The 23,784-nt window shown below is 38.0% G+C and overlaps 1 protein-coding gene across 7 annotated transcripts in view; it reads left to right on the plus strand.

The window, feature by feature from the left end:
• Nucleotides 1-2,624, plus strand: part of LOC136257747 (uncharacterized) — a 6,977-nt gene extending 4,353 nt beyond the window's left edge. For 2 of the 7 annotated variants that reach the window (XM_066051048.1, XM_066051043.1), the window contains 10 exons: nucleotides 1-51; nucleotides 98-242; nucleotides 289-414; nucleotides 468-506; nucleotides 1,278-1,313; nucleotides 1,365-1,430; nucleotides 1,478-1,528; nucleotides 2,240-2,284; nucleotides 2,341-2,409; nucleotides 2,462-2,624. The exon at nucleotides 1-51 is cut by the window's left edge. In XM_066051048.1, coding sequence (XP_065907120.1) covers nucleotides 387-414; nucleotides 468-506; nucleotides 1,278-1,313; nucleotides 1,365-1,430; nucleotides 1,478-1,528; nucleotides 2,240-2,271 — 252 coding nt within the window. In that variant the 5' untranslated portion in view covers nucleotides 1-51; nucleotides 98-242; nucleotides 289-386 and the 3' untranslated portion in view covers nucleotides 2,272-2,284; nucleotides 2,341-2,409; nucleotides 2,462-2,624. Of the gene's footprint in view, nucleotides 52-97; nucleotides 243-288; nucleotides 415-467; nucleotides 507-571; nucleotides 607-655; nucleotides 696-1,277; nucleotides 1,314-1,350; nucleotides 1,431-1,477; nucleotides 1,529-2,239; nucleotides 2,285-2,340; nucleotides 2,410-2,461 lie in introns of those variants that run through there. The other 5 variants (XM_066051047.1, XM_066051044.1, XM_066051041.1 and 2 more) reach the window with 5 other exon arrangements.
• Nucleotides 2,625-23,784: the final 21,160 nt, after the last annotated feature.

Consider the following 23,784-nt stretch of genomic DNA (forward strand, 5'->3'; position numbering starts at 1 on the left):
ACGAAGAGAGTGGATCAATGAAGCTTCACCATCTTGAATGGCAATCCGATGGTAATGTATGTGGTTAAATTGCTGTATTATACAATGGTTTTGGCAGAGTTAGAAGAACTGAAGCAAGTTTTAGACGACTGCATCAATGAAAAGGAAGTGTGTGCTGGTCGCTTCTCTGCCAAGCCTAGGATAGAAGGCGTTCCAACTTCACTGCCCATTCCAAGGAATGCAGTTCAATGGGCAGTGAAAAGGTGATCATGAGATTGAAGTTTTTATTATTAAAGTTGTTGTTTGCAGTACTTTACGTCAAGAGTCAGACAGAACAGAACATGCTGTGGTAGCTGTATATTTTGGTTCAATTTGATAATAATACAGTCACCCAACACCAACTTCTAATGGAAATAGAGGCAATCATTCCACCATGTAAGCTAAATTAGGGTAACCGTGTATTTTAGTTCAATTTGATATTAATACAGTCAGCCAACACCAACACCTAGAAGCAATCATTCCACCATGTAAGCTAAATTAGGATATACCGTACTTGTGTTATGTTTCTTACAAATCCACTGACACTGATCAGCGTCCTAGTGCAATCCGTCAGCCACCTTTACAAAGGTAGTTTTGTTTCTTTAGAATAATTAGGTTTATTTGTCAATATTTGTAGCTCATCATCGGCATCTGTGCAAATACTTAGATTTTGCTTTGATCATCGGCATCTTCTTTAGATTTTGCTTATTCCGCTATTCTGCGTTTTATAGTATCCCACCCTCAATACAGCGTATCTCTGAATTTCATGTTAATACTGTAGTATAGTGGTTACTAAGTGGCGTAACTGACAGGCATCAAGTGATCATACCAGTATAGCTGAAATCTACTACAAGTGTGATATAAATGTTTAGCAATGATGAGTATCCTAACATGTTTTTGAATAAAGAGAGATCATTAATTTTATCCGACTATGTGGAAAAAGTAATTGAACCTCAGAACATAACTGCTTGGATATCTGGTATACCCAGTATAGTTTCACAGCTCTACTGAATACTATTCACTACCATTCCCTGATAATTTAGATTGTGTTTAAGTAGTGATGTACTTGTGGCTACTATTATCATACAAGCACGTTCTTGATATGTTTGCGTACCAATTGTAAAAATTTGACAATAGGTAGCCCCTGTGATTTTGTTACTTTGTGATGTACTGTATAAATGCATTGACATTGGTCCTAGTGTAATTCCTTTGGCTTTCTTAGTATAACTTGATATACACTTCATTATCTCTGTTTATAGTTCACCATCTTTGCATAGTCTTCTGCAACAGCAATCGTAAGTATGCAAACAGATGTTTTCTATTGTATTAAAGTTTGCCTTGCATAGTCCACAAATCAGTGGAAACCGTAACAGCACTGAAGGGGGCAATGCTACACCCAGGCGACCCAGGGGGTATGTGACTAACTTTACTATTATTTCATCTTGTTAACCTTTTTCAGATTCAGCAGTACTCAGGGAACGAGAAATTGCAGGATATCTTCAAGTGACCGGTATGTATATAGTAGGGCTGTGTGTCCAGTGTTACTGTGTGTACACAGTGTACAAACATGTGTTTAATGTGCTTCTCCAAGAAGTTTGTTTCTCCATATGGAACTGGTTCCATTGTACCATCAGCCTTTTGTCTAGTTTGTCAAGACTTGTCTGCTGGGCCCTTCACAGCTACGGCATGAAAGAGTTTGATGAGTAAACCAAGTTTCTTGCGTCATTCATTAAAACTCTTGGCCACCGGATATCTAATACCATAGTATCCTCCTCACTAATTTTCAGGGATATAGTGTTTGCGGTTAGGTGGCTGTTTTGATCAATACTTTCTTTGATTGCTGGAGACTATGTAGCTGGTATTAACTAGGGAAGCACCCTAACATGGTATTTATTGGAGAAACAAGTGTATGTTCTCATCTCACTTAGCAGTGCTGGGGTTGGAACTTTCCCTGGCTAACTTTACAGGGTGGTATATGTAATCTGTTAAGTAATGTCTGACCAGTGAGGGGAATTTGTGTGCTACCCAAACTGCAAACCGACTGAAACAATTAGAACATCAGATATTTATTCAGAATTTTTTTTGTGCAGACTGACGCTGAACTTAGAAGTTTGATAAAGGCTTTTTTGCTCAATCGTCACCTGCCAAAGTTAATCAATATGTGCTAGTTGCATCCTAAATGCTTATTTGAATGATCATGCTGTTTGCTTCTGTTCTATAGTGGTTCGTTCACTGGATCAAATAGCAGCATAGTGACACTGCAACGGTAAGTATTGTGTATGTTATATAAACTGCTGGCAAGCCTCTTTTGTCTTTTTTTAGTGGATTATTATTGCATGAGCCTGTCGGTGAGAGTAGTGATAATTACCCAGCTGCAACTAGAAATCACAGGTATAATTTTACTGTTCTAATATTTACACTTAAATGCGTACTCTTACTTTAGTCAGTTCAGTTCATCTCAAGTGCTGCAAGCAATTGGTGTTGATGATGAGAGTGACACTAGCAATTAACTGAACAAACTATGTATGCATTCTAGTATTGATTCATTTTTTGTTGTGAATCATTGTACAATTGAATTACAAACAGTGTTTAAAATTAATTGAATTACGAGCAATATTTTGAAATACGGAAGACATTTGTAAGCTATACGGAGGCATAGTACTATCGGATACTATTGGTCAATCGACGAGAACACTGAGTAGCAAGCCCGGTGACACTGGGAATGAACTTCGAGAAGGCGGTAAAGCACTGCCGGTAAAACTGCTGGTCAGTGTAATTTTTGTCCCACTACTGTACATAAACGGTGATAGTGTGGCCGGCGAAACTGATGGCAGTAAGACTCAGACTAAGCGAGGTAAGCGGTTGATATACTGTCGACAATACCGATCGTTTATTTGATACGCTTTTGCTGTGTATCATGTAGAGAGTTCAGGTACAAACAAATCACCCTGTAGAAAGATCAGCTAGAAGAAATCACCTTGTAGAGAGTTCAGCTTCAAAGAAACAATCATGTGAGAGTTCAGGTACAAACAAATTGTCCTGTAGAAAGATCAGCTAGAAGAAGTTACCTTGTAGAGAGTTCAGCTACAAAGAAACCATCATGTAGATAGTTCAGGTACAAACAAATCACCCTGTAGAAAGATCAGCTATAGAAGAAATCACCTTGTAGAGAGTTCAGCTACAAAGAAACTATCATGTAGAGAGTTCAACTACAAACAAATCACCCTGTAGAAAGATCAGCTATAGAAGAAATTACCTTGTAGAGAGTTCAGCTAAAAAAAAACCATCATGTAGAGAGTTCAGCTACAAACAATCGGCCTGTAGAGAGATCAGCTAGAAGAAATTACCTTGTAGAGAGTTCAGCTACAAAGAAACCATCATGTAGAGAGTTCAGCTGCAAACAAATCACCTGTAGAGAGTTAAGCTACAAACAAATCTCCCTGTAGAGAGATCAGCTAGAAGAAGTCACCTTGCAGGGAGTTCAGTTACAAAGAAATAAACCATGTAGAGAGTTCAGCTGCAAACAAATCACCTGTAGAGAGTTCAGCTAGAAACAAGTCACCCTGTAGAGAGTTCAGCTAGAAGAAGTCACATTGTAGAGCTACAAAGAAACTACCTTGTAGAGTTCAGCTGCAAACAAATCACCCTGTAGAGAACTCAGCTACAAACAAATCGCCCTGTAGAAAGATTACCTACAAACAAATCACCCTGTAGAGAGTTCAGCTACAAACAAATCACCCTGTAGAGAGTTCAGTTACAAAGAAACCACCATGTAGAGAGTTCAGCTGCAAAAAAATCAATCACTCTGTTGAGAGTTCAGCTAGAAGAAGTCACCTTGTAGAGAGTTAAGCTGCAAATAAAACACCCTGTAGAGAATTCAGCTACAAACAAATCACCCTGTAGAAAGATCAGCTAGAAGAAGTTACCTTGTAGAGAGTTCAGCTACAAAGAAACCACCATGTAGAGAGTTCAGCTGCAAACAAATCACCTGTAGAGAGTTCAGCTAGAAACAAGTCACCCTGTAGAGAGTTCAGCTAGAAGAAGTCACATTGTAGAGCTACAAAGAAACTACCTTGTAGAGTTCAGCTGCAAACAAATCACCCTGTAGAGAACTCAGCTACAAACAAATCGCCCTGTAGAAAGATTACCTACAAACAAATCACCCTGTAGAGAGTTCAGCTACAAACAAATCACCCTGTAGAGAGTTCAGTTACAAAGAAACCACCATGTAGAGAGTTCAGCTGCAAAAAAATCAATCACTCTGTTGAGAGTTCAGCTAGAAGAAGTCACCTTGTAGAGAGTTAAGCTGCAAATAAAACACCCTGTAGAGAATTCAGCTACAAACAAATCACCCTGTAGAAAGATCAGCTAGAAGAAGTTACCTTGTAGAGAGTTCAGCTACAAAGAAACCACCATGTAGAGAGTTCAGCTGCAAACAAATCACCTGTAGAGAGTTCAGCTAGAAACAAGTCACCCTGTAGAGAGATCAGCTAAAAACAAGTCACCCTGTAGAGAGTTCAGCTAGAAGAAGTCACCTTGTAGAGAGTTAAGCTGCAAATAAATCACCCTGTAGAGAATTCAGCTACAAACAAATCACCCTGTAGAAAGATCAGCTAGAAGAAGTTACCTTGTAGAGAGTTCAGCTACAAAGAAACCACCATGTAGAGAGTTCAGCTGCAAACAAATCACCTGTAGAGAGTTCAGCTAGAAACAAGTCACCCTGTAGAGAGATCAGCTAAAAACAAGTCACCCTGTAGAGAGTTCAGCTAGAAGAAGTCACGTTGTAGAGAGTTCAGCTGCAAACAAATCATCCTGTAGAGACTTCAGCTAGAAGAAGTCACCTTTTAGAAAGTTCAGCTACAAAGCAACCACCATGTAAAGAGTTCAGCTGCAAAAAACTCAATCACCTTGTAGAAAGATCGGCTAGAAGAAGTTACCTTGTAGAGAGTTCAGCTACAAAGAAACCACCATGTAGAGAGTTCAGCTGCGAACAAATCACCTATAGAGAGTTCAGCTAGAAACAAGTCACCCTGCAGAGAGTTCAGCTAGAAGAAGTCACATTGTAGAGAGTTCAGCTACAATGAAACTCCCATGTAGAGAGTTCAGCTGCAAACAAATCACCCTGTAAAGAACTCAGCTACAAACAAATTTGCAGTGTAAAAAGATCATCTAGAAGAAGTTACCTTGTAGAGAGTTCAGCTACAACGAAACCACCATGTAGAGAGTTCAGCTACAAACAAATCACCTGTAGAGAGTTCAGCTAGAAACAAGTCACCCTGTAGAGAGATCAGCTAGAAACAAGTCACCTTGTAGAGAGTTCAGCTAGAAGAAGTCACGTTGTAGAGAGTTCAGCTACAAAGAAACCACCATTTAGAGAGTTCAGCTGCAAATAAATCACCCAGTAGAAAGTTCAGCTATGAACAGATCACCCTGTTGAGAGTTCAGTTAGAAACAAGGAATCCTGTAGAGAGATCACCTAGAAGTATCGCCTTGTAGAGAGTTCAGCTACAAACAAATCACCTGTAGAGAGTTGAGCTACAAACAAATCACCCTGTAGAGAGATCAGCTAGAAGAAGTCACCTTGTAGAGAGTTCAGCTATAAAGAAACCATCATGTGGAGAGTTCAGCTACAAACAAATCACCCTGTAGAGAGTTCAGTTAGAAGAAGTCACCTTGTAGAGAGTTCAGCTACAAAGAAACCATCATGTAGAGAGTTCAGCTACAAAAAAACCACCATGGATGTAGAAAGTTTAGCTGCAAACAAATTACCTGTAGAGAGTTCAGCTAGAAACAGATCACCCTGTAGAGAAATCAGCTAGAAGAATTTATCTTGTAGAGAGTTCAGCTACAAAGAAACCATCCTGTATTATAGTTCAGCTACATTTTAAGTCACCCAGTAGAGAGATCAGCTGCTAAAAAATATACTGTGGGGAATAATGGGCATGTAATAAATATCTAATCCAAAACAGCCAAGCTGTAAAAAAAGTGTGCGGCCCTCAGAAAGGCTATGGTGAAAAAAGATGTGAAATCCAAGGTGGCGGCCAAGAAATGGCTGTGATGGTAGGTTAATGGTAAAAATTTTAATAATGACAATTCAGGTAAATTTTGTGAAGCGGCACAAAAATTCACCTGAATTGTCGTTATTAAAATTTTTACCATTAACCTACCATCACAGCCATTTCTTGGCCGCCACCTTGGATTTCACGTCTTTTTTCACCATAGCCTTTCTGAGGGCCGCACACTTTTTTTACAGCTTGGCTGTTTTGGATTAGATATTTATTACATGCCCATTATTCCCCACAGTATATTTTTTAGCAGCTGATCTCTCTACTGGGTGACTTAAAATGTAGCTGAACTATAATACAGGATGGTTTCTTTGTAGCTGAACTCTCTACAAGATAAATTCTTCTAGCTGATTTCTCTACAGGGTGATCTGTTTCTAGCTGAACTCTCTACAGGTAATTTGTTTGCAGCTAAACTTTCTACATCCATGGTGGTTTCTTTGTAGCTGAACTCTCTACATGATGGTTTCTTTGTAGCTGAACTCTCTATAAGGTGACTTCTTCTAGCTGAACTCTCTACAGGGTGATTTGTTTGTAGCTGAACTCTCCACATGATGGTTTCTTTGTAGCTGAACTCTCTACAAGGTGACCTCTTCTAGCTGATCTCTCTACAGGGTGATTTGTTTGTAGCTGAACTCTCTACAGATGATTTGTTTGCAGCTAAACTCTCTACATGGTGCTTTCTTTGTAGCTGAACTCTCTACATGACGGTTTCTTTGTAGCTGAACTCTCTACAAAGGGACTTCTTCGGCTGAACTCTCTACAGGTGATTTGTTTGCAGCTAAACTCTCTACATCCATGGTGGTTTCTTTGTAGCTAAACTCTCTACATGATGGTTTCTTTGTAGCTGAACTCTCTACAAGGTGACTTCTTCTAGCTGAACTCTCTACAGGGTGATTTGTTTGTAGCTGAACTCTACACCTGATGGTTTCTTTGTAGCTGAACTCTCTACATGATGGTTTCTTTGTAGCTGAACTCTCTACAAGGTGACCTCTTCTAGCTGATCTCTCTACAGGGTGATTTGTTTCTAGCTGAACTCTCTACAGGTGATTTGTTTGCAGCTAAACTCTCTACATGGTACTTTCTTTGTAGCTGAACTCTCTACATGACGGTTTCTTTGTAGCTGAACTCTCTACAAGGTGACTTCTTCTAGCTGAACTCTCTACAGGTGATTTGTTTGTAGCTGAACTCTCTACATGGTGCTTTCTTTGTAACTAAACTCTCTACATGACGGTTTCTTTGTAGCTGAACTCTCTATAAGGTGACTTCTTCTAGCTGAACTCTCTACAGGTGATTTGTTTGTAGCTGAACTCTCTACAGGTGATTTGTTTGCAGCTAAACTCTCTACATGGTGCTTTCTTTGTAGCTGAACTCTCTACATGATGGTTTCTTTGTAGCTGAACTCTCTACAAGGTGACTTCTTCTAGCTGAACTCTCTACAGGGTGATTTCTTTATAGCTGAACTCTCCACCTGATGGTTTCTTTGTAGCTGAACTCTCTACAAGGTGACCTCTTCTAGCTGATCTCTCTACAGGGTGATTTGTTTGTAGCTGAACTCTCTACAAGTGATTTGTTTGCAGCTAAACTCTCTACATGGTGCTTTCTTTGTAGCTGAACTCTCTACATGACAGTTTCTTTGTAGCTGAACTCTCTACAAGGTGACTTCTTTTGGCTGATCCCTACAGGGTAATTTGTTTGTAGCTGAACCCTTTAAGTGGTGATTTCTTTGTAGCTGAACTCTCTCCAAGGTGACCTCTTCTAGCTGATCTCTCTACAGGGTGATTTGTTTCTAGCTGAACTCTCTACAGGGTGATTTGTTTGCAGCTAAACTCTCTACATGGTGCTTTCTTTGTAGCTGAACTCTCTACATGATGGTTTCTTTGTAGCTGAACTCTCTACAAGGTAACTTCTTCTAGCTGATCCCTCTACAGGGCGATTTGCTTGTTGTTGAATTCTCTACACGGTAATTTGTTTGAGGCTGAACTCTCTACTTGGCAGTTTCTTTGTAGCTGAACTCTCTACAAGGTGACTTTTTCTAGCTGAACTCTATAAAGAGTAATTTGTTTGCAGCTGAACTCTCTACATGATGGTTTCTTTGTAGGTGAACTCTCTATAAGGTGACCTCTTCTATAGCTGAGCTCTTTACACGGTGTCTAGTTTCTACCTGATCTCTCTACAGGGTGATTTGTTTGCAGCTGAAATTTCTACAGGGTGATTTGCTTGTAGCTGAACTTCTTACATTGTGTCTAGTTTCTAGCTGATCTCCACAGTGTGATTTGTTTGTAGCTGATCCCTCTACAAGTTGATTTGTGTGTAGCTGATCTCTCTGCAGGTTGATTTGTTTGTAACTGAACTCTATAATGTGATTTGATCTCTCTGCAGGTTGATTTGTTTGTAGCTGAACTCTCTAAAGGGTGATTTGCTTGTAGCTGAACTCCTTACATTGTGTCTAGTTCCTAGATGATCTCTCTACAGGGTGATTTGTTTGTAGTTGATCTCTCTGCACATTGATTTGTTTGTAGCTGAACTCTCTACAAGGTGATTTGTTTGGGCAGCTGTGTGATAAATGTGAAGTAAATACATCTAATCCAAAACAGCCAAGCTGTAAAAAAGAGTGCGGCCCTCAAAAAGGCTATGGTGAAAAAGATGTGAAATCCAAGGTGGCGGCCAAGAAATGGCTGTGATGGTAGGTTAATAGTAAAAATTTTAATAACGACAATTCAGGTGAATTTTGTACCAATTGACCAAGCGGCACCAAAATTCACCTAAATTATTGTTAATAAAATTTTTACCATTAAACTACCATCACAGCCATTTCTTGGCCGCCACCTTGGATTTCACATCTTTTTTCACCATAGCCTTTTTGAGGGCCACACTCTTTTTTACAGCTTGGCTGTTTTGGATTAGATTTCATTTCTTTATGTATTTGTATACCCGCCGCCAGCTTTGAGACTTTTTTAGCCTATCTTTTTTTCTTTTCCAAAGGAAGAAGAAAAGATGAAGTGGATGTACTTTAAATATTTTATCAGTAAATGTACAAATTATATATATATAATACATATATTGATTACAGAAATGGTTTCTTTGTAACTGAATACTCTACAAGATGACTTGTTCTAGATGCTCTCTCTACAGGGTGAATTGTTTGTAGCTCAATTCTGTACAGGTGATTTGTTTGCAGCTGAGCTCTTTACAGAATGGTTTCTTTGTAGCTGAACTCTCTACAAGGTAACTTCTTCTAACTGATCTTTCTACAGGGCAATTTGTTTGTGGCTGAATTTTCTACAGGGTGATTTCTTTGCAGCTGAACTCTCTACATGGTAGTTTCTTTATAGCTGTACTCTCTACAAGGTAATTTATTTTAGCTGATCTCTCTACAGGGAGATTTGTTTGTAGCTGACAGGGAGATCAAGACACACGGTAGTGTGTCGTGCGGCCCAAGAAGCCGGCGCGTCACACCGTGAGTATATTGACAGGAAGAAAGAAAACGTCATTTTCACACTTTTGTATCTCGGTGATGGCTTATCCGATTGAAACTAAATTTGCTGCAGAGTTGTCCGCCAGCTAGGGGAGTCTACATTCCAAATTTGAAGGAAATCACTCAAGCCATTTCCGAGATATAAGCGGCCAAAGTTTTGTTTTTTTTTCTTCGTTTTTTTAATCTTCTTCTTCGTCTTTTCGCACACTTGCAAAAATTGCTATAAAACGCAAACGCGTGCTCCGATCGTCTTGAAATTTGGCACACAGAAAGGGAGACCAAAGGCGCATCCTAGTATCAAATTTGGTGCAAATCCGATGAATGGTTCAGGAGTTATGACCGATTATTCGCGTAAAACAAGATCGATTTGTTGTCACGCCTACAGGGTAAACCGCTTCATGGAATGAGCTGAAAATTGCTATGTAGATGGAGTAACCATCGTAGGAGTGCCTTTTGGTAGTTTGAAAGGAATCGAGATTAAGACCACGGAGATATGACACAAAACCCAACCTGTGTCACAATTACGCGATCGATTTTTAGTAATAAAAAAGTATTAGTTTTCACGCCTACTAGGCAAACCGCTAAGAGCAATGAGCTGAAAATCGGTGTATAGCTGGAATAATCTTCATAGAAAGTCCTTGCAGTAGTATAGAAGAATTGGATTACAAACCACTGAGTTATGATTCGAAAGCCAACTCTGTGTAGCAAATGCGAGATCGAGATACTCTAATAGAACAGTCACCCTAATAGAGCATTCAGCTAATTTATTTACTCCATTATAGAATTCTATTACATTACAAGTTATTCTGTAGGGACTTCAGCTGCAAACAGTTAATCTTATAGACAGTTAAGCAAGAAGCAAGTCACCCTGTGGAGAATTAAGCTACAATTATATCACTGTAGAGATTCAGAACATTACAAGTCACACTAAAGAGAGTTCAGCTATAAACAAGTCATGCACCCTGTAGAGAGTTCACCTACAATTAAATCACTCTCTAGAGAATTCAGCTACACACAAATCACTGTGCAAAGAGTTCAGCTACAAACAAATTATCCTATAGAGAGATCAGCTACAAACAAAACACTTTGAAGAGAGTTCAGCTACAAACAAATCAATCTTTAGAGTGATCAGCAACAAACAAATCAACTTGTAGAGAGATCAGCTAGAAACAAATCAACCTGCAGAGAGATCAGCTACAAACAAATCAGCTTGTAGAGAGATCAGTTACACACAAATCAACCTGTAGAGAGGTAAGCTAGAAAAAAATCACCCTGTAGAGAGTTCAGCTAAAACAAATCAACCTGCAGAGAGATCAGCTACAAGCACATCACCTTATAGACAGTTCAACTACAAACAAATTACCCTGTAGAGAGATCGACTACAAACAAATCAACTTGCAGAGAGATCAGCTACACACAGATCAACTTGTAGAGAGATCAGCTAGAAACAAATCACCCTGTAGAGAGTTCAGCTAAAATAAATCAACCTGCAGAGAGATCAGCTACAAACATATCACCTTATAGACAGTTCAGCTACAAACAAATTACCCTGTAGAGAGATCGACTACAAACAAATCAACTTGCAGAGAGATCAGCTACACACAAATCAACTTGTAGAGAGACTTCTATTGTGAATTTGTCATTTTAATCCTTTTCTCATTACTTCGTCACACATGTACACAACTTTTCCAGCCAGCATTTTGTTTTTGAAGTCACATTCTCACAAAACTCTAAAAGTTTCAATAAACGAAATAACACTGTTTGTATGAATTTGGGCTGATAGTACCAATAGTGACTTCCAAACACTCCTGCACTGATCAAATATACAAGGGATGGTATGTTCAACTTCTGCTAGCATAATGAAGCAATAATATTTTTTTTATTAAAGTGCACACACTTACACTTCATCTGTATTTTCAGGTGCTTCACAGAGTTTACCTGAGACATCATCAAGTTGCTATACGATTGCTGCAAATATCAAACAATCTTACATCATATGAAGTGAGGTCAGAAGACTTGGACCCACTGCTGCTGCTAGTAGAAGAGTCATCGCTATCACTGTTGATTTGGATGAGGAATTGCTCTAGAAGTTCTTCATTACCCAAGTCTCATCCAAGTACACAACTGGTCTTCCTTCAGTTCTGTTGCACTTAATTCATGATAAATATTTATGACGTTGATGGACTATGCAGGGCTGCTCATAGTATACCCTGTGTATATGTGTAGTGATATAAAGCACAAACTGTTGCAATGCTAACCTCTTGTCATTAATCGTCTTGTACTTAAATCCCATATCACTCAACACTCTTTTAAGCTATGTTCTACCCCCAGAGAAACACCATCATTCTTAAGTTTGGCCTAAGACGGAGTATGTGACAAAGTTCCAGGGTTCAAAATTTAACTTACCAAAATCTTTTAGAGTGATTGATTTTCCTTCCTTCCTACAATGAATGGATCTTCCATCTGATGGCATCTCGGTTGAAACTGTCTGCATCAACACAGACTTGTGAACGTTTGTACCTGGCGATTCCATTGAGCAGGCTTGTACAAAGTGCTTTTTGTACCTTTACTTGGCATAGGTAAGCTGCCTTTCTTGTGGTACTCCATTCTAACCCTTACAATGGATATCTTTGAAATCCCTGTGTGGCATAATGTATGCCAAGACCCAGCAAAGAAGGTATTATTGGTGACCTCTGAGATTCTCTCCTTGATGTTGGCAGAAAAGTTACACTTTTTCGCTCCTTGTTTAAGGTACTCCCATAGTTTCATAAGTAGATGCTTCGTTTGGCTGTTTAACCTCTTTCCAAGGGAGTTTAATTCGCACTCGCTGATGCTGCACTGGATGACATATTCTCAACAATTAAGTGTGCACCTGTAACATGAGCTTACAAATAAATGCATCATGAACATCATGTTTAAAGCCTTTTATCTTGTATGGCTTCTTAATCAATAATCCAGGATTCATCTCAAATCGTACGTACTATAGCTAGCTAGCTATCTTATCATAGCAAAGAAATGACTAGCACAAAGCTAATCCACCAGACCCTTTAATCGACATGACAGACCTGTGAGGCTATGTACATTAATGTAATTAACTAAATATCCTCATGAGTCCGTATGATGGTCCCAAAACACACTTCATGGTCTTGTAAATTGTGACCATGTGCTGCTTTCATTGGTGTTTCTGCAATGTATGTACTACACATCAATTCATGAAATTAAGGAACATCAGCCCCATGAAATATTTTTTTGAATTATCTATCCAGATTAATCATTGAGACTGTTTTATATGTGGTCATGATTCTTAGAAGTGGTCTTAATATAAAGAGGTACTCATTATTAGTAATTTATATGCTTTTACCCCACAATTTCATTTTTCAATTTCTAGTGCTTCCAATAGGCCTTTCAATGTCCCACACATACATCAATTGATAAGTACCTGTCTATTCATGTATACGTGTCTGATAGCACCAAAATACTGTTAATAAAACATTTTATTTGCAGTACATTATTAAACATGTGAAATAAACTATTGCAATTTGCTTTACAGTTGTTTGATCTTGTGTAAAAATTTTGGTGCAAGAGATTTTCAGACAAATTTTGCATCCAAAAATTATTTTACAATGGAAAAAAAGTAAATTAAGGTAACACTTAATGATACTTAGTGCTTAATATGTAAGGAGGTACTGATTAGATAATGTTTGGACCAATTTCAGTTTTAAATTTCCAATGTTTACACTTCACCAAGACAAGTTATAAAACACACAGTACTGTACATACAGTACTGTATGTACTTTTTTTGTGTTTACATGTGTCATTAGTTTTCTTGTACATATATAGCTAATCAATTAATTGGAATAAGAAGAAAGTAGGCTTGCATTGATTATGTCGGCATCATTTTAGGCATAATAGGTGATGAAAAGCATAAATTAATCACCTAGCATAATGGAGCATAATTGGGAAAATTTCTGTGACATTATGTAAATAATTCCTGCTAACCTGTTTTGGACAGTGAAGTGATTCCTGATGAGTAGTAACAATGCACTACAGTATTAGGAATAATGTTACTCTCGACAAAATGAATGTTTTTCTAAGGTCAGACATGCAGCTAGTACAGTGTTTAGTACTATGTATAAAGTGTTATAGCAAAATAACAATTATAGCTAGAGTTTGTGAGTTCTGAACTGTTAATATTATAGAGTAGGGCTGGGACGAATATTGAAATTTACCTTCGAATATTCGCTAATAAAATGTTCGAACATTTGAAGCTTCGGTGCTGGCTTTCAAGTTACAGGTTTTCTTGCATTTATGCACATCCTTCGTAAGTTTTACCTATTTAATAAGTTTGTAATCTCTTCATTGGTTTTGTTCAGTATGTGAATCTACAATGCTCACTAAGCTCTCAAATTCCAAAAGTAAATCACCTGGCCCTCAAGGTATTACTAATGAATGTGAGGTTGCTAATACCATAATTAATGGAATAACAGAACCACTTAAGAACATGATGGAAAACTTAGTAAAGCCAATTATTGAGAGTCTTGAACTATTAAGAGGGCCTTCAAGACCTGCACAAGCTGACACACCAATGGAGACGAATACAACGTCTGGTGATGCCAGACCTTCAGTAATGAAAGACACTCCTGCACAAATCATTGATGAATATATAGATCGAGAACATAGAAAATGTAATGTTATTGTTCATAATATGGGTGAAGAGTCTTCCACTAAGGATCACGAAAAGGTTCATTCGCTATTTGAAACAGAATTCAATGTACCAAAGTCAAGTGTAACTAATGTGCTGCAGCTTGAAAAGCCAGGTGGTAGTAAAGCAAGATTACTTTTAGTAACACTAAGTGATGAGCACCACAAGCGCTTAGTTATGAAACAGGCTTCTAAACTCCGAGCAACTGAAAGATGGAATAACATCTATGTAACACCAGATTTAAAAATTAAGGAGCGGGAAACCAATAAGGCACTTAGAGAAGAACTAAAGTGACGCAAGGACAACGGCGAAAAGAATCTCATAATCAAGAGGGGGAAAATAGTAACAAAGAATGGTGCTTCCCAGTCTTCCAATTGACTAGATAGCAACAGTAATAATATAGCTAATCATAACTTAGAAATTCTTGATTTATGCCTCCAAGTAATTTCCACTAATGATCATAACCACTCATGTATTAAAATTACAAAGTCTAATAAGTGCAGATCTCTTAACATACTATCATCACCCAATCATTTAACGAAGGGATCCTTCCTAGTAACTGGCTCCAAGCTAATATCGTACATGTTTATAAGAAAGGGGATTGATCCATGCCAGTAAATTATAGACCCATCTCACTGACATCTGTATGCTGTAAGGTGATGGAACACATAATTTTCCATTCTATAATGTCACACCTAGAGAAGAATAACATGCTTAACTCTTTCCAACATGGATTCAGATCAGGACACTCATGCATGACCCAGCTGCTTACCATTATTGAAGAATTAGCTAATAGTATAGATAGCCACGAACAAGTTGATGTACTTTTCTTAGATTTTGCTAAGACTTTTGACACTGTACCCCACCAACGCCTGCTTAAGAAATTGCAATATTATGGAATTAACGACAGGATACATTGCTGGATTTCTGAATAGCTGACAAAACAAACACAAAGAGTACTGCTGAATGGTAACGAATCTGATTTTGTTTCAGTTATTTCTGGTGTCCCACAAGGTACTGTATTAGGGCCTCTTTTGTTCTTACTATATATAAACGATATTAACAGTAACATCTTGTCATCTATTCGACTTTTTGTGGATGATTGTGTTGTCTGCCGAACAATTAGTAATGAAGATGACGTGGTTCTGTTGCAGAAAGATATTGATGAAATTTCTAGATGGGTACAGAGGTGGCAGATGAAGTTAACATCAACAAATGTGTCTTGCTGAGATTTACGAGACGTCATCTACCTCTCATAAAATAACTATGCTTTAAACAACCAGACCATCAAATCCAGCAGCACATACAAGTATTTAGGGATACTTCTAGACAATTCACTCTCATGGGCACCTCACATTAATAACATTACAAACAAAGCCACCAGGATGCTGAATTTTATAAAAAGAAATCTAAGTAAATGTAACAGTAAGGTTAAATCAGACGCTTACACAACACTTGTGCGACCAATTCTTGAATATGCCACTCAAGTCTGGGATCCACATCAACAGAACTTAATTTACAAACTTGAAATGGTTCAGGGGAGAGCAGCGAGGTGGGTGCAGTCAGATTGCAGTTTTAAGAGTAGTGTAACAACAATGTTACACTACTCTTAAAACTGCAATCTGACTGCACCCACCTCGCTGCTCTCCCCTGAACCATTTCAAGTTTGTAAATTAAGTTCTGGCCAGCACAAGACAATACCACCCACTCAGACTCATACTGCCAGCAGCCAACACCAACAAATACCAAATTAATTATTTTTACAGAACTATTAAAGAATGGAACAATCTACCCTCCTTATGCTATGACAAAGACTTTGTAATAAATGCACACACTCTAGCTAGTTATCTGTAAATATCCCCAAACCATTTTTATATCTCTTTTTTTATTGGATGTAATCAGAATTTTGCTGCCTTCCAATTATCATAATCATAATCATTGGAAAGTGCATAGCAGCAGTACTGAATGACGCGATCGATCGATTGCAAATGGGCGTGTCCGCTACACTGCAATCGTGCATAGGTAACAGGGGCGGATCCAGAGTTTGGAAAGAGGTGGGGGGGCACCTTGCTGAAAAAAAAAGAAGAAAAAAGGTCGCAACAATAATAGCTAGTTATCCTTTACCAAATATATTATATCACGTAAGGTAAATGCGGGTATTTCCGGACAGCGCACAATTCCGGACACTTCGTGTATAGCACCCAAGAATGAATCAACTAGAACACACTTTTCGATTTTTATAATCCCTATAAGAATAGCTATTCACAGCAGAAATTTCAAGGCAATCCGTTGTTTCGTTCCTCGGCTAGCTTGATAAAGGTAGCAAAGTGTCCGGAATTGTACGCTGTCCGGAAATACCCGCATTTACCTTATGTTATGTAAAATAAAATCCTATTTATAGCTTCATAAGTGCCTCATGAACGTTGTGACTGCTTTATTAGAGTAATTGACTGCTCTATTAGAGTATCTCGATCTTGTATGCAATTTCTTGAAGGGGGGCATTTGCCCCAAATGCCCCATCCTAGATCCGCCATTGGGTAAACACCGAGTAATGGCTAAAAGTACGCTTTCCGTGCATTATCTATCACTTTATAAAGTGTTTTAAGGCTGCAAATATGGTAGCAAGCTCTACTGCGATGGTTTTAAAAGTGGGCGTGGCACATGAAGATCGATCGCGAAGAGACGAACATTGATCACGCAAGAGGATTAAGCAGCTGCAATAAAGATGACGACGTATATTTGTAATTCTTTAGTAGACTATGAGTGCATTACGAAGCTTCGAAGGATACTTTTATAATTCGAAGTTTACTTAACCTTCGAACCCACGAAGCATTCGAAGCTTCGTCCCAGCCCTATTGTAGAGTACTATAATATCAAAATTTAAAGATTGTTTCAACCTTACTGTGATGTTACACTAGTATAGAGTATGTTTGACATGTTGTGATTGCACTACGTAATTGTTATCATTTTTTCTAGACTGGAAGGACTGCACTACATCATGCCAGTTGTGGTGGACACCTGGAGGTGGTCAACACTCTACTAAGTAGTGGAGCTAACATATTAGCTACTGATGATGTAAGTAGTACAGTTACCACCAGTATTATTATGTACTTCTCACATAATCACTACTTCATATTTTGTTGCTAACTGTCACTACATTACCAGAGGACACTACATTCTTATCACCCAAGTTGGATAGAGTGAAAATTGAACTTGAAAAGCTGAAATTGGGTAAATCTTGTAGAATAGGTACTAGTGCTCACCTCTGCATGGTTATCTGAGATGTCTATGAGACTAAAATAATTATGGTTTGGTCTCAATTAATGAGATCTTGAGTCCCAGGCATGGGGCGTAGTACTTTTGTACTTGTACTTAAGTGTACTTAAGCACACCTTTTAGAGTACTTGTACTTATACTTAAATACTTTTTGTACAAATGTAATGTACTTGTATTTATACTTAAGTTCCAAGCAATGTACTTAAAGTACTTAATGTACTTAGAAGTACTTATAAGTACTGGAAGTACTTTGAAGTACAATGAAGTACATTTACATGTATACAAACCATGCAAGTGAATAAGTTGTATATTGGCTCAAAGATAATAATTATGTTCCTGGATATGGGATTTTAACATGGTCAGCTTTTGCTTGAACCACTTGCTGAGTTTGCTTTGAAACAGTATTTAAAAGGTTTTCCATTCAGCCTTCCCCCATCATTTCTCTGGTGATCTTGGAAATAGTGGGACTGCTGTTGGACTGTCAGAGATAATTTTATTAAGAAGCAGGCAGTTATGGCAACTATGTCAGCTAAGAAGAAGGTTCCAGCTGTGCTCAAGCACTATGAAGTACCTAAAGTCTTGCCAGCAGAGAATTTTAAGGCTAAGTGCAAGTATTGCACCAAGGAAATCACTGGACCTGTTAGGACTACTACAAATTGTTGGAAGCATATGGTAAGAATGCTGTTTATTGTACTTGCCCATTTTAAAATCTTTTAATAGAGACAAGTACACGCAACTCTCTTGAAAGAACAACAGGATGAAGATGAATCACAGTCAAATTCACAGCAAACATTGACACATTTACTGCAGCCCTAAAGAAAATACAGCTCACAACACCCAAAGCAGATTTTAGTAACTGATGCAGTAGTCGATTTCGTTGCAGATGACCTCATTCCTCTGTCTGTAGTAGAGAGCAAGCGATTCAAATCACTGTTAAGGATCTTAGATTCTCAGTACCAGGTGCCAAGCCATAAACAATTGTCCACAGTTTTGTTGAAGAAGAAATATGATAAGTTAAAAAGTAGTGTACTAGACAAGCTGAAGAAGACTGATACCATCAACCTAACAATTGATCTCTGGTCAAATCGACAAATGCGATCTTATTTGGGCATTACTGGGCACTATATTTCAGATGACTGGAACCTTGAGTCAGTTATGCTTGCATGCAATCAAGTCAGTGGAAGACATATTGGTGATAACATTATGATGTGGTATGATGAAATCATTTCTGATTTTGGTGTGAGGGAAAAAGTGAAGCACATAATTACTGACAGTGCATCCAATGTAAAGAAGGCGTTTTTGACTCTTCGAGGTTATGAAGATGTTGAAGATCATGCAACCAGTGATGATATTGAGGCTGAAGGCGAGTCGGAGTTTGAGAGGTGTGATAATGTTTCCCTTGATGAGAGCCAAGTCTTATTTGAACATCATGCCTGTTTTGCACATGTGTTGCAGCTAGTGGTAAAAGATGGTATGGCAAAGGCAGGTCAGATCAACACAGTCATCAAAAGGTGCTCTAGTTTGGTATCATTTGTACGCAGGTCAACAGTAGCAGCTGATGTCCTTAAGGATGAAACTAGGCTACAAGCTGATAATACAACTAGATGGAATTCTCAGCTTAAAATGATACGATCAGTGCTTGCTGTTTCAGATTCGGTGTTGTCACAACTTGAAAATGCTCCCATATTAACTACTCATGAAAAAAACCTGCTTCAAGATATAGTGGAAATTCTAACTCCTTTTGAAGAGGCAACAGAATTTGTTCAGGTTGGTTGTGTTCCATCTGCAGGTTATGTTTTATCCTGTATTCGAGGATTATATCATCACATTGAAAACATGGTGTCCAAATACCACTCTGGATTAGTTCATGGACTTAAACAATCATTACATAGGCGTATGCCATATTACGAGGAAAATGAAACATACATTGTAGCTTGTATCCTAGACCCCCGTTTCAAGCTTAGGTGGTGTTCTGATGATGCAGAAAGAGAAAGATCTTTGGATTTGCTTAAAGCAGCGTTAGAAAGATTATCTCCTGCTGCGTTAACTGTAGCTGTCCTGCAAGCTGATGAAAATTCTGAGCTGCCACTTAATAAGAAGAGGAAATCACTTTTCAACTTCATGTATGATAGCTCTCATTCCCCATCAATAGAAAGTCAACACCTAAGTACAGTCACTAAGCAGGTGGATGAATACATAGAAACTGACACGCTACCAATGACCCAAAATCCAGCAAAGTATTGGCAAGACAACCAAAAGAAATATCCTGTACTTTCAAGGTTAGCAAAAGATGTTCTAGGGGTACCATCTTCCTCAGCACCTGTTGAGAGACTTTTTAGTGTTGCAGGAAAGGTATTTACTCCAGAAAGATGCCGCCTTACTGATGGTAGATTTTCACAGCTTATGTTTATTAGGTGCAACCAGAACTACATAATGGCATGATAACGCAATTGTAACACTAAGCATGGACTTTGTAAATGTGTACTTGTACTTATACTTAAATACATTCAAAAGTACTTGTACTTTACTTAAGTACTTTTCTTCAAACAAGGTCATGTACTTGTACTTGTACTTCAACAAGTGTCAAAGTACTTGTACTTTACTTAAGTACTTTTATATGTACTTCGCCCCATGCCTGATCTTGACTTGATGTTCACTGTATAGTTCTTTTAGGGCCAAATTCTGTATGATGAAAAGATGTTATTAACTAAGTGAGCTAGCTAGCTAATACCTTATCATGGCAAATGATATTGTTGGCTTCATAAGCCACCAGGAAGAACATTGGTTGAAATAGAGAATGGCATGAATTTGTGTTTACAAATTTTAACAATTGTACTTGAGATATTATGGTGAGCCTGAGCTAGCCCTACACCAGTCAGAGGATTGTATGGTTGATTCATCTATAGGGACAAGAACAATATGTGACCGGATTTCATATAACAAGGCTTCCACACACACAAAATCAAACTTATGATTTTACCAGAAATGGATTGCTGGTCTAATACACTATCATATTTCACACTGTACTTCCTTCAGCACTGGCAAGTCTGGTTTCTGTAGCAGCTTTCTTCCGACCCTGTCAAAGCCACGAGTTTGAGATTGGCACCATTAAATGGCCATGGCTTTGTGATAATGGTGTGTAGTGAGTTGGGACTTCACAGAGAGCTCGCCAATAGTGTTCTCAGTCAATTTGGAGTAATTTGAGGGCCATGGAGAGCCCAAACTTGGCCTCTGGATTCCAATCGTCTTCTTACTTCATTTTATACCCGTATATTAATACCACTGTCCACCCCCACCTTCCCACCCTATTCAACCACCTGTGATATTATTACCCACTCGAAAAAAGCTGCTCAAAACAGGGCAAATTTTGGGTATCAGAAATGTATACACCCGCTCAGTGATAGCTAGTGAACAGATGAACAATTGGTGCAAATTTTGTTTGCACAGCTGTAGGCACTGGGAAGTTATTACACAATGATTCCTTAAAATCGCCATATCTCCTAACAAAGCTTTGTGCGTCAAAGCCTTGTTTTGTCAAATTCAGTCACATATTACAGACAACTTACAAAGCTTATAGTAGAGCTGTTCATTATAGGCTGGCAAAGCCTTTGCACATTGCCCTATGTATGGTACCGTCAAGCGCATCATCATCATCAAGAGTTCAAGCGATCAAAAAAACTTGCTAATTAAAGGGTACAGCACCTGTTTTGCTCACAGGAATGAATGAATGATCTACTTTAATAGCTATCCATCAAAACTCCTTGGATGTCTGCACCTTATATTTATGTTAAATGCAATACTGAGTGTGCAAAAATAGTTAGATCAATTTATCAGATGTGATAAGAAAAAGTATAGAAAACAAAACATGTGAAAAATAAAAGTTGCATTGAACCTGTTTAAACCATCGTAGTATCATGAAGGAACATTACAATTCATGAATACACCATTTACGTACTGTAGTTTCTGTGACATTATGTATATAACTCCTGCTAACCTGTTTTGAACAGTGAAGTGATTCCTGATGAGTAGTAACAATGCACTACAGTATTAGGAATAATGTTACTCTCGACAAAATGAATGTTTTTCTAGGGTCAGACATGCAGCTAGTACAATGTTTAGTACTATGTAAAAGTGTATAGCAAAATAATAATTACAGCTAGAGTTTGTGAGTTCTGAACTGTTAATATTATAGAGTATTATAATATTGAATTTTAAAGATTGTTTCAACCTTACTGTGATGTTACACTAGTATAGAGTATGTTATGACATGTTGTGATTATACTACGTAATTGTTATCATTTTTTCTAGTTTGGATGGACTGCACTACATTTTGCCAGTGCTGGTGGACACCTGGAGATGGTCAACACTCTACTATGTAGTGGAGCTAACATATTAGCTACTAATAGTGTAAGTAGTACAGTTACCACCAGTATTATTATGTACTTCTCACATGATCACTACTTCATATTTTGTTGCTAACTGTCACTACATTACCAGAGGACACTATGTTCTTATCACCCAAGTTGGATAGAGTGAAAAATGAAAAAAACTGAAATTGAAAAGCTGAAATAGGGTAAATCTTGTAGAAAAGGTACTAGTGCTCACCTCTGGTTATCTGAGATGTCTATGAGGCAAACATATTATGGTTTGGTCTCAATTAATGAGATCTTGACTTGATGTTCACTGTACAGTTCTTTTTAGGTCCAAATTCTGTATAATTAAGTGACGTTATTAACAAAGTGAGCTAGCTAGCTAATACCTTATCAGAGCAAATGATATTGTTGGCTTCATAAACCACCAGGAAGAACATTGGTTGAAATAGAGAATGGCATGAATTTGTGTTTACAAATTGTAACAATTGTACTTGAGATATTATGGTGAGCCTGAGCTAGCCCTACACCAGTCAGAAGATTGTATGGTTGATTCATCTATAGGGACAAGAACAATATTACTCAGACAACTTACAAAGCTTATAGTAGAGCTGTTCATTATAGGCTGGCAAAGCCTTTGTACATTGCCCTACGTATGGTACTGTCAAGCGCATCATCATCTTTCAAGAGTTCAAGTGATCAAAATAACTTGCTAATTAAAGGGTACGACACCTGTTTTACTCACAATAATGAATGAATGATCTACAGCTAACCATCAAAACTCCTTGGATGGCTGCACATTATATTTATCTTAAATGCAATACTGAGTGTGTAAAAATAGTTAGATCAATTTATCAGATGTGATAAGAAAAAGTACAGAAAACAAAACATGTGAAAAATAAAAGTTGTGTTGGACCTGTTTAAACCATCGTAGTGTCATGAAGGAATGTTACAATTCGTGAATACACCATTTACGTACTGTAGTTTTTTATGACATCAGCATTCTGAAAATTTTAATTGCATGTGTTTGTGATTTTCTGTATATGAGAATTTTCTGGAAGAAGGTTTGGATTTGAAGTGGAATATATTTGGTGGAAGGCCTGGGTGCTTCCCATACACCATGTTTAAATAGAAATGATGCATACACTAAATGTACCCTTAGGCAGTAACATTAAAAGCTGTTGTTTGTGCATCCAACTACTTTACACTGCTGTTTAAGCAGCTTATAGAAACTGAAAAGCTTATATAAATTTGTACGTAATCTTTAGTTCCAGACAACATATTGACAGCCAACTTCCTAGCACGTAGGAGGTCTCCACACTTGAGTACTTTAGTTTACAAAACTTTCTTCCAAAGTATTATTATTCTTGTCCGGTCCTCCTATTGATGGTCAGTACTTGGCTATATGTATATTCTAGACATCATGTGCCCACAACATGTGACAAATAAACTAAACATTCATCAGATAAATATTCATCAACTCGAGCATCAACTATTCACAGTGTGTGGTAACCCAACACATGTATAACACAACCACTCAAGGATATCGCAGCTGCTGCCTTGTAATAAACCTCAACCTATACAGTCCTTCACCATTTCCACCATACATCATGTGCGCAATTAATGACATGATGCAATACTGGTTATTGGATTGCTGTAATGCATGTGACTCTCAGTAGTATAAATTGCTTCACATTACTTCACATTGCGAGGTGCATTGGAAGTTTGTGCTCATGGTGCACACTAAGGAAAGTATACTATACAAACTGACCAGGGAATTAGTAATTCTCTGCATGCCCATCATTATGTTTCAGTCTTATAGCTCATGGTTACATATTAAACCATAGCCAGGGTCAATTACTTGAATGTGCTACTCAG

The sequence above is a fragment of the Dysidea avara genome, chromosome 6 (genome assembly GCF_963678975.1).
Source record: "Dysidea avara chromosome 6, odDysAvar1.4, whole genome shotgun sequence".
Lineage (NCBI taxonomy): Eukaryota > Metazoa > Porifera > Demospongiae > Dictyoceratida > Dysideidae > Dysidea > Dysidea avara.